Source organism: Etheostoma spectabile, chromosome 9 (assembly GCF_008692095.1).
Source record: "Etheostoma spectabile isolate EspeVRDwgs_2016 chromosome 9, UIUC_Espe_1.0, whole genome shotgun sequence".
NCBI lineage: Eukaryota > Metazoa > Chordata > Actinopteri > Perciformes > Percidae > Etheostoma > Etheostoma spectabile.
This window is the reverse complement of record NC_045741.1, coordinates 37,706,337-37,718,050: the sequence shown is the minus strand read 5'-3', so window position 1 is coordinate 37,718,050 and position 11,714 is coordinate 37,706,337. Positions and strand designations below refer to the sequence as shown.

The 11,714-nt window shown below is 40.2% G+C and overlaps 1 protein-coding gene across 2 annotated transcripts; it reads right to left on the bottom strand.

The window, feature by feature from the left end:
* Positions 1-1,774: 1,774 nt before the first annotated feature.
* Positions 1,775-11,613, bottom strand: LOC116695893 (mitochondrial coenzyme A transporter SLC25A42). 2 transcript variants are annotated; one of them, XM_032526417.1, is made up of 8 exons: positions 11,258-11,611; positions 10,692-10,844; positions 9,047-9,158; positions 8,799-8,824; positions 8,027-8,193; positions 7,231-7,347; positions 6,876-7,027; positions 1,775-3,208 (listed from the first exon to the last, which is right to left on the bottom strand). In XM_032526417.1, the coding sequence occupies exons 2-8, from the start codon at positions 10,767-10,769 to the stop codon at positions 2,883-2,885; spliced, it is 978 nt and encodes a 325-aa protein (XP_032382308.1). In that variant the 5' UTR covers positions 10,770-10,844; positions 11,258-11,611; the 3' UTR covers positions 1,775-2,882. The 2 variants fall into 2 exon arrangements, with proteins under 2 accessions (XP_032382308.1, XP_032382309.1); XM_032526418.1 differs by having other exon boundaries at positions 2,883-3,208; positions 10,692-10,831; positions 11,258-11,613.
* Positions 11,614-11,714: the final 101 nt, after the last annotated feature.

Below are 11,714 nucleotides of genomic sequence, written 5' to 3'. Positions count from 1 at the left end.
CATATAGACAGGAAAGGATGAGAGATGGAGGGATGGACAGATGGAAGGAAGGCAGAGTCTCTCCATCCAGCTGCTCACATGTGAAGTTCAGGAGCCGACACTCAGCACCTGGTGAAAAAAGCGGATGAGTTTCAGGTGGTGAATGATGCGACGGAGCGGGCACACACTAACCTGGTATTCCGATTTAGTCCCGGCCAACGGTGTAGTCTAAGTAATACGCAGATATACGCAGTATTCCCACTACTATTATATTTTTGTATATATTTTGTCACATGTGTTTTTCATCTTCACATAGGATAAATGAAGGTATTTCCACAAGAAATTGGATAAAAGGGTATCTAAATACAGGAAATGAAGTCGTTGATGCTCAAAACTTCCCTAGTAGGGGACACCCAGACCCCCCCCCCACTATGATATGCGCCCCCACCCAAATGCAGTAGTATACCCACTACAATACATTAGACTACACCACCGATCACGGCTCATGCACACTACCAAGTGCAGCAAAACAGGACGAGCACAGAAAAAACTACTACCTTTGAAATCAGCATACAATTACTCAAAAATCTTATTTTAATAAACAGTAGCCAGGATGTCACTAAAGAATAGTATTATTAAATAGTATTGTGCGGTATTAAGTCATATTTAATCAAAATATACTCATTTTGATATTAAAATTTTGTTTGATGTGTGTGTGGCGACCTTGTTTAATAGTTTTGAAGGAAGAGTCAAAAATGCTATTTACGTCCTGATTGTATGCGTGATTAAAATGTTCAATAAATGTGTTGCTGAAATCATTTTTGTTTATCTATTACTATAATTGCTACCCATTTCTGGGTGTTTTTATTGACTGTGTACCTAGTTTTTTTTTAATGACTTGTTTTTTAATAGAGTCCACATAAATAATACAAAAAATACAAATAATAATAAAAGATGGGAAAGGAGTTCTATTTTCTAAATAATTTCAATAATTATAATTCCCTTTCAATTTCACTATAGACACAATTTTGACATCAAACATCTGTGTAAAAATAAATTAAAAAAAAACACAAGACAAAAAAAACATTTTTGCAATGTCTTAGTGTGTAGCTAGCCTTTACAGTGTTACGTAATATGAATTCACAAATTCAATGTTTGCATGAAATAAAACAAATATAAAAAATAAAAATTGTCTCAGTGAACAGAGGGCAGGTCAAGTTCAGGCCATGAAGGGATCGGAGCCTGCCTAACCTCCATGATGGATGCATAGAGAGGAGCAGCCACTCAATGCTGCCATCTACTGACACACACACACACACACACACACACACACACACACACAACACACACACACACACACACACACACACACACACAACACACACACACACACACACACACACACACACACACACACACACACACACACACACACACACACACACACACACACACACACACACACACACACTTCTGTAAATATTTATATGAGATATTGGATATAATAATTGATTCATACTTTATTTTAAGACCAACTAAAACTTTGAGGGAAATGAAGACTAAACAGCAAAACAATGCCTCCTGGATACAGCGGAGTTGTAACAAAGACCACATTATTATAAAAAAAATTAGAAAATAGAAATACAAAATAAAAGATCTTTGTTTCTGTAGAAACCTATCATAAATATTCCTTTTTCTATTTACAATTTTTAAGACGGGCCTTTAATGTCGCCTGTGGTGTGGTTGGCTTTGCTTATGGCCCCCTCAAGTGGACAAAAGGACTCATTGCTCACGGTTGTGGATGGACACTTTATTGAAGAGTCAGTTTTAACTTCTAACTGTAAACGTACATCTTTGCAAATACTGCTTCGTTGAAATGTACATTAGCAGTGAAAGTATGATTAATCCTTAGAAACATGAAACTTATGACTGAGTTTAGTGCTTTGCCATATTTAGATTTTTTCAGGAAAACAACGCCTTACTCTCATGTAAAAGCAAGTGTGTCCAACAATGTGGACACACTACAAAAACCTCTCAAGAATATGCAAATGAACCAAAAATCTTTTGTAAATATAGATTTTTTTTGCCTCATACATTTGATTAGCCTCTCTTAGACATTTTAATACTATACCACACCTCCTCAGTGCTGGATGGACAATGAAACTGTACAGTCCTGCTGACATGATCACCCTCCTACAATCATCGGCTCCATCAATCTCAATTCATCGTACCACCATCATGGAACACCATCATCATAACATGGAAAAGGAAAACAAAACATATTGCATAATCACCCTTTCATCACAAGCCATACCCCTGTACGATCACGCTATTTGAAATGATTAAAGAAACGATGCGATTAAAATAAAAATAAAATTTCCCCCCAAACTAAAAGCAATAAAACTCATTAAAAACAAGGTATCACAGTAAAGAGTACAAGATTAGTTTGAAAGAACATTGTAGGTTTAATAAAGTGCAAGCATGCATCTTATTAATACAACACAAAGTGCTCCTTATTATCCATAAAAAAAACTAAACTTTTCTTTATCCACAGTCCCACTGGTAATCACTTCATGTGATTAAAAAAAAAAGAAAAAGTTGTGATTATGTGAACAATTTGAAGACACTTCTTTTTATGTCTCCTCACCCTCTCTGCCAGTGAACCTGACTGTGCATTAACCAAAGAGTGAGGAACTGTGTTTCTTTGTGCATAACAGATCTCCTTTCCACTCATCCCCTCCTCTGACATCCTGTCTGACGGGAACAGGAGTGTGCAGCAGGACGGCTCTGCCCAGACTGAGTGCAGAGACTTTTTAAAAAAAAATTTAATTGCCATGTGAAAGAAATGATCTCCCTCACGTCAGTCTGTGCTTCTTTGTTTCCTTCTGTCACTCCCAAATGATTCAGTGAGCGGAGTAGCCCATCTGATGCAATTTGCGCAGAAGGCTGTGCGTGATGTCAAATGTGGTGAGGCTCATCCCCACAGCAATGGGCCCTTTAATCCAGTTCATGCTCAGGCCCTTGTATAGTCCCCGTACGACGCCCTCCTGTGTCACAATCTCACGCATGGTCCCCAGAATTGTGGCGTACGACGAGCCGGTGACGCCGGCGGTCTGCATGCGTCGACGTACCACGTCCAGGGGATATGAGGCAGATTGGCCGATCAGGCCCGCGCAGGCACCGAAAGCCAAGCGCTCATGGGGGTACGGCTGGGGTCGCTTAGTTTTTTCTAGAGTGGAGAGAAAGATCACAAAGAGTTCAATATCTAAACAACACATTTTTACTTAGTTAAGTATACAAAAAAAATTCACTTTAGCCAATAAGCCAATAAGCGTTCAGCATGCTTCTACCAAGATTTAATAACGCTGCTCCTCTCGCGTTCCTTTTTGTCACTGTCTCATCTACTTTTGTTCTGTCTTACATGTTCTGTGTGTTGAGGGACTTAACTTTGGATGCACTATTGTTAGGATTTAAAGAAGTGAAAGGCAGTAGCATGTTGCTTTTCCACATTTACTGTCATTTAGAACGCAGCTTTTTTAATAATGAGTGATCTTAAAGTTTTGGTTTGGAACTGTGGTGGTCTGAATGCACCTCGCAAGCGAGCCAGCACCCTAGCCCTACTTAAAAAGAGAAACGTTGACTTTGCATTATTACAAGAGACGCTTTTGCTATGGACTGATTATCGGCCGCTTAGCCAACCGAGTTCCCCAGGTTAGACTCATTGTTGCAAATTAATTTTACTGACCAAATAACTTTAGAACAATCACTGGTCAAAAAAAGAAATAAACAACATTCTGAAACAGAAATCTGAATTCCTACAAATAGACATCGCTATTACTTTGAGGGCACTGGACCTAGTCATCCACTTGCCCTGAGAATAACGTCCAGTGACTATTTTGCAGATATTCCCACTGTTATATCTTCAGATGGTAACATTAGAACTGACCCTGTTGAAATAAATAAATCCTTTCAGATATTTTATTCCAATTTGTATGAATCAGAGGTTACTTTGGAAAAAACCCGTCGTGACAGCCGGTTGAATCAGCTTGACTTGCCTCAGTTATCAGCAGAGGAATCAGCTGACTTAGACAAATTGATCACTTTAGAGGAACTAAGTTTGGCAGTACAGAATATGCAAAAGGGTAAATCGCCAGGCTTTGACCCCCCCCCCCCAGAATTGTATGCAACATTTTGGGAACAACTGGACATTCTTGACATGATTAATTTCTCTATTGAGAAGGGTGAATTTCCAAAAGGATGTTAACACAGCCTTGATTTCCATACTCTTGAAAAAGGATGAAGATCCTACAGAGTGCTTTAGCTATCGACCTCTGAGCCTGCTTAACTCTGATTTAAAATTCAGCAGAGAGAGAGAGACGCCTTCTCCAAGTTGTTGATGTGGCAGAAGACAGTAACACCCCAATGTCACTTGTCTCTCTTGACACAATGTCAAGTATATTATAGTATAGTATAGTATATTTTACTATTTGTGCAACTGCAACACAGAGTTTCCCTTTTCTGGATCAACAAAGTATTTCTTATTGTGTTTCTGATTCTGATAGAGCCGCTGGCTTTTTTGTTTTTTTTAGAAAACCCCTCTCAGTCTCTTCATTATGCGAGTAGTATGGAAGCTTATCAGGCTTTAAAATTAACTAGTCAAAGTCTGAAATGATCCTGCTCACAATTCAACTGTCTCTAATAACATTCCCATTGTTAAGCAGTTTAAATATTTAGGCATTGAGGTCTTCCCCTGCTTAAACCAGATTGTTAAACATAACTATTCTGTTGCTCTGAACAACATTTTGAAGGATATGGACAAATGGATGGGTATCCCCCTGTCGATTCAAGCCTGTATCTCAGTGGTTGAAATGAATGTTTTACCCAGGAATAATTTTGTGAGCTCTATTCTATTTCTTTCCCCTTCTTCTGGTTATTGGCATAAATTACAATCAGCGGTATCTAAATTTATCTGGAAAGAAAAACAGCCGCGACTTAAGTTCTACAAGTTGTACTGAAAGAGGATGGTGGCCTCTCAAATCCCATCTTTAAACAGTATTCTTGGTCCTGTGTGTTAAGACCCCTCCTTACTTGGTTCAACCCAGATATGTCTCTTTGCTGGCGTTAGAAAATGCTATGACAGAGCCTCGGTCACTCCATGACGTTCTTTTTGCCAATATCTCCAACAAACATTGCCAGCTACGCTTTGGCCCACTTATCTCTCATCTTATCAAAACTTGAAGATTGGCTGAAATATTTTGCCATATAGCTTGTAACTGGGACACATTTTCTCCATTATTCAACAATATCGTGCTCCTGATTGGTGGGAGGCCTATAATAGCCCCACAATGGGAACAAAGGGAAGTTCATTGTCTAAAAGATATTTTTAGCAAGGTTGGTTTGTTACTAGTGATGGCCAAACAAAGCTTCGTGAACCAGTGTCTTTATTTTCTGAGCCCACTTTATGGCGCTCTCTGTTTAACAAAGGGTTGACAGTACACTGAATTGCAATGCCTTAGGCCTTTCTTTAAACCAAGAGCACCATCTAGTGGGCTCAGAAAATAAAGACACTGGTTCAGAAAGTTTCAAATGGCCATCACTACTTGTTCCCCTTTTTCTGACTACAAAATGCATTCAATCTACCACGTTCCTCTTTTTTCTTTTACCTTCAATTAAGATTAGCACTCAAAGCACGAGGGTGTCCCCTGGCAAAGGGCTCTGCCCATCCATCCTATCCGGAAGTTATTTACTATGTAGCCAAAACCCTGTGGTATGGTATCGAGGTTTATTAAGTCTTGGTGATATCTGGCTGTGCTGCCCTTCCTATTGAGAGGATCTGGGTACGCAATTGCCCAGGACTGAGAATCAATCTTGACTGCCATGATGCATGGTCTAACATTCCAGAAGTATCATGCAATCCAGACCATCAGCCGATTCACTACAATTTCATTCATAGGACATATCTCACCCCTGTGACAATGCATTATTAAAAGATAATTAACAATCCTTTATGCACTTTCTGCCCACTAAAAGCTCAAGGTACATATCTTCACATGATCTGGGAGAGCTCTCCTGTCTGTCAGTTGTGGAACAACATTCATCCAAGTTATCTGCCCTGATTAATGATACTGTACAGGTTACTATCAGTGTTTTGATTCTGACTGATCTGTTAGCTCTTTAGCACTCTAAAACTCAAAAACGTGCTGTTTTTGCTGGACTTACAGCAGCTAAGTGAATGATTGCAACCTGTTGGAAAACACCTCATGACTTGTCTATGCGTACTTGGACCCTTTCCTTTCTGGATCTTGTGTATACGGAGCCCTCCACAGATAGCGTAGGTGGAGCCCCGGGAAGGACTTTGGACACTTGGCTGAGCATTGCTGGATCATTGAAGTCCTTGCTATAGATTTGTGCTACAGCCTTCTCACTTCTGTGTGTGTTAGTGTGTGTGTGTGTGTTTGGCCCCCTTTGTCTTTTGTCGGTCTCCCTGGTGATGCCTCTTGTTTGTGTGTTTGTGTGTGTGTCTGTTTCTATGTGTCTTGTTTGTGAGTTGCGGGCATTGTTCTTGCTGTTGTGTTTTTGTTGTGTAACCCTCCTTCCCGGATTTCCTCTCTTTGTTTTAGAGAGAAACATTTGATCGCAAAGAAGGATTGTGTAAAAGGTGCACTGTGCCTTTTTCTCTGTATGTTGTCATCTGGACCAATGTTTTGCATTTTTGTTTGGTTCATTAAATAAATGAAATAAAATGTAATCACAGAAAGAAACTCTATTTTATGAAATTGGTATTGAAACCAATATTGAAGACAAGGTATTGCTATTGGTACCAGTGGCAAAAATGTTTGAATGATACCCAGCCCTACAAAATGTAGGCATTTACAGAGAAGAATAGTGATCAGTACCTGTGTGTAGCTTCTTGAGGGTCTCATATGTGAAGAATGTGATCCCTGCATACGGGATGACACCCATGATAGTGGGAGTGAAGCCTCTGTAAAGGGTCCGGACACCCTCCTCTTGGGAGATCCGCACAAAGACGTGCATAATGTTGCTGTACCTGTCCCATGAAAAAGCATCATTCAATACATTGTTTAACACTTGTTTAACTGTACTATTTACCATTATGAGTGGTATTGTATGACATTTAGTAACATTCATGCATTGCAATGGTCTATTTTATCGTACTGCCGCGACGACAGAGAACCCTTCGGTGCACAGTAGTGGGTGTTATGGGACTGTAAGGGGATGATGGGTGCTTACATTTCTCTGGCTGTCACTGCCATCCTGGCTCGCGCCATGTCCAGAGGGTAGGTAAGCATCGCAGCAGTGGTGCCGGCCAGAGAGCCAGCCAGGAAGCGTGGGAACGGAGGCAGAGCTCTGACAACAAACAACACAATAATCTGTAGTAAATAACAATAATAATAATAGTAATACCAAAAAATAGTAATACCAAAAACTATTCTTTATGCTGTTAAAAAAAAAAACCAAGCCTAAGCGCTAATTCCAGCATGCTAACATGCTCATAATAAAAATACTGACATGCTGATGTTTCAATGTTACGATTCTTAGTCTTGCTTTGCCAGACCCTCCTCCAAAGCACGCTGGAGGAGGGTCTGGCATTCTTTAAACCAATCACAATCGTCTTGCTAAGCACTGGAGAAAAGCCGCGGTGCCGTTGCCAAATAGGCTCGGAAGGAACTTGTTTTGGTGGAACCTGTGTACGTTTAAAAGTTGTTTTAGTCGTGCAACAGAAAACTCAGATTGGACAGATAGGCTAGCTAGCTGTCTGGATTTACACTGCAGAGACCTGAGAAAAGGTGTAGTTCTCATAAATCGGCCGGAGTTTAAAATACCAACTCAAAGGATATCTGGCCTAAATTAGTGAAATCTGGCGGATTTTCCGGCGGCAACGGAGCAATCCCGAAAGTGGAACGTCAAGACATAGACTATTCATTCTGGACCAAAGTGGTGGAGCGACCCATCCAACAACCGCCATTGTCATCCCTTTTATCTTCAAATAAATTCATTGCTGCTGATAGACAAATGCTCTACTCACTTGCCCTGGTAGCCGTAGTAGCTCCCCAATAGTTTTTTGTACTGGTCATGTGAGCAGAACTGGAGGGCAGCGTAGGGTATGACCCTCACCATGGTGGCCGAGTTCCCTCTCCACAGACCCAGAAGCCCCTCCTTCTTGTACGTGCAGTAGATGAGCCTGAATGCCTCCTGGGGGTGGGTGGATATATGGGGTTAGGAGCGGAGATATAGATGGCTTTCATGTTTTCCCACATTTAATAATTTAACGTGATAATCTCAATATTTTCAAGGTGCACAATCAGGTGTAATGTTTAAGACTGAATGCGTAGGAAAGTGTGTGCGTATGGCGGTGACATAATGGCTATAAAATAATACTAGAGCAGAGATCTACCAGTCACATACTAGACCTCCAACTAAGGTTGTTTTTGTTATTGATATAATTTGTTTTAATTAATTCCATAAAATACCAAAATGTCAAAAACATTTCCTGTCTTAATAGATACCTCAAATAACTCATTCTGTCTGTTTTGCTTGTTTTCTCAGTAACAAAAATAACCCAAACGCTCAATTAAGAACATTATAACATCTGTAACCAAGAGCTGTACCCACCAAATGTTTTTCTTTTTAAATCATTTGTACTTGGCAAAATTGTCACAAATCAATTTCCAGCATAAATACTGTACGTTCTGCCTTTCAACGTTGTCCTGGCTGCCAGTGTAGCTTCACATTAAACAAGGCAAATCTAGTTTTTGGAAGACATGATCTATTTTAAAGAAATCCAGACAGATTCTCACCTTAGCTGAGAATCTTTTGGAGGACACTGTGGAAGAAAAACAAACACAGTGAACCTAATGGTTAAACAACACACTCTCCCACACAGGCTAAACATCTACTAAGAGGATTAGACATGAGTTACAACGGTCAGTGGAAACTTTTGTAGACCTACAAACAAAAAATAAATAAATACTCAGTGCAGAAAATGGACTACTGTAAATTCGGTTCTAACTTCTATATTTGGAAGGAAATGGAGCGTTGTTCTTGCCTTGGAAAATGATCTTGGTCCGATCCAGAGGCGCAATGACTGTCTTGGCTACAGCTCCAGCAAATGCCCCACACAGCAGGGAGTCCAGCACTGTCCATCTGGGCCTCAAGTCCTGTTTGGACACACAGACATGTTCACATTGCATTACATTAGAAGACATTTTGTCACATTACACTGACACATACTGACAGCTCAACACTGATCCTTTAAGATAACTCAAGATATCGTCACAACCTTACACTCTGTAAAATGTGTACAAATAAAGTAGTAGTTTAATCATTAATCTCTCACGTCACTGTCTGATCCTCACAAGCTATCTATGTAGCACAAATGTCATGTGCTTATCAGCACACACACTATCGTGTTCATCATTCAGCAAAGTTACTGCAACAGCAAAATCTGCACGTGGCGAGCCAGAGTGACTTATTTGTTTAGACAGAATCACAAGAGATAACACCAACTAGTGCTCCCCTGAAGCAGAGACGTTGGTGTGGGTGAATGTGTCCTGGACTATATAGATACGGAATGTGTGCGTGTCCCACTGGAAGGGACAGTTGAACCCAATAAACCATCCGCCTAAGTGATAAGAGGAGCATTTGGCATGAATAACAAACACAACTTCACAACTCATAACAGAGGAGGTAAAAATACAGTTTGGGATTTCATTCTGGGTCTGAGTTCAACTGCAACTTTGGTAGAAGTTTAAAAATGAAAATGTGCAATTATTTGGTACAATGGATGAATATATCTTAATATTTCTAAACAAGCTGGAGAAAGTCATGAATGACCTATGCTCCACAAAGAGCAAAATGGTTTAAAATGAAAATAGAGATATCTTTGAATAATGTAAGCTTAAGTTTTATCACAAATACATTTGATAAATGTTGTCCTGTTTAGTGACAAACCCCTGTGATACTACAGTAAACATATGTCATAGTTCTTCTTATATAATACTACCTACAGTGTTGCTTTGTTAACTAAGGCCAGCCTGGATTAGCTGGCAACTCCCTGCTAATTCGAGCAATGTACTGGTCGAGGCATGTCCTTTAAAAGTAAGTGTAATACCAGGAAGGCTGTACACTATGTCACAACAACAGCTACATTACACTGAGAGGAGTCGCACAGTAGGGTTTGTTAAATGGTTGATCTTAAAATGATCATACCAATATAGAGCAATGGAACTATTTCACAAACGGTGCCTTATATTTAAAAAAAAAGGGATTTACCAGTTCGTTCTTTTTAAATGCAATGTTAGAATGCACACCGTCTCCATGCAAGATTATTCTAGCATTGATGGTGGTTTTTATTTTATATATTTATTTATTTATTTTGTTGACAGAGAATGTAAAATGCATTGTGCCGTGTAATGTCAGACAAAGTATCCACATCGCCTTAAAGTATAACACTTGAGACTGACAAATAGCTGAGTTAGGCTGACAGGAAATGTTTTTATTACTCTCTTGTCTTTGACCTGATTTCGACACAATCTCCAACTGAAGCTTTTGTAAACAAGGTCATAATAATGTAGTCCATACAGCATGTGTCCACATATCCCAGGTGATCAAATATGTCATAAAAGTGCAATATTTAATCATTTGTACTCGCGCAGAACATGTGAATAAGTCATAAGAGAACCAATGCTCACCTTGGCTTGGCTGGAGGGTGGCAGGGCCAGCACGGTGGCCTGGGCCACAGGCAGAGGGCTCTGATGGTTGTGGGCCATGTGTGCCCTTCACAGGATACCGAGGGCCGTCAGACGCTCAGCCACTCATTCCGGAAAACACACTGAAGAAGGAAGCTATGTGACAAAATATGGAGGAGCAATTAAAAGGACACTTTTATTTAACAGAACAACAGCGCGCCCTGTCGCACTCCCTCGGGTATCTTTGTCATGACGCGGGGACGTGGTGACTCGCGCGTACCCTAAAAAGCCTGGCTTGTAAACAAGTCCAGGGTGTTGCATTGCAAAATCGGTTCAACCCACATTAACTCTCAAAACAAATACACTGTTTATATTTATCATTTGTCAATCTGGCCCACTTCAAATACTCACTCTAAAATAAATGGGAGCAGATAATATGTTAGTGACCCCATAAATAAACTGCGAATCATGCATCACCAGTTCATCAAAGAATGAATAAACAGGCCTATATACATCGTTATTATGGTTACATCAAGTGTTCATTATGAATAAATGCTGCGTGCTGTTACCTTTGTTAGAGTTTAAAGGACCCCGTGTTTACAAGTCTGCGATGTGTTATGATCCGTCACCAGTCTGCCCTGCACATTCTTGCACGCATTTTTTTCATTGATCGCTGAAGGCTGGTCAGTTGCTCTTGAAACTTGCAACTCGATACGACTGCGAGATGTCTCCACGTCTTTCACGTTGTTGGCGTTTGTGAAGATGATTGTAAAAGACAGGTGTCAAGCTGCAGCAGAGTGTGTGTTGTTCATAGACTATCGTCTGCGAGGAATTTCTGCATGTGCCTCTGCCTCTGCCTGGTTCTGCGCACAAGATTTATTGGGCTTTTCAAGGTTTTAAAGAACTGACTGTGTATTTTGGACTACAATACCCATGACAGACTCCCGCTATTGATTTGAAATCTCGCGAGTTTCTCCAAAGCGATAGGTTGCCAGCTTTGCACAAAAATAACAAACTGTAGTTACC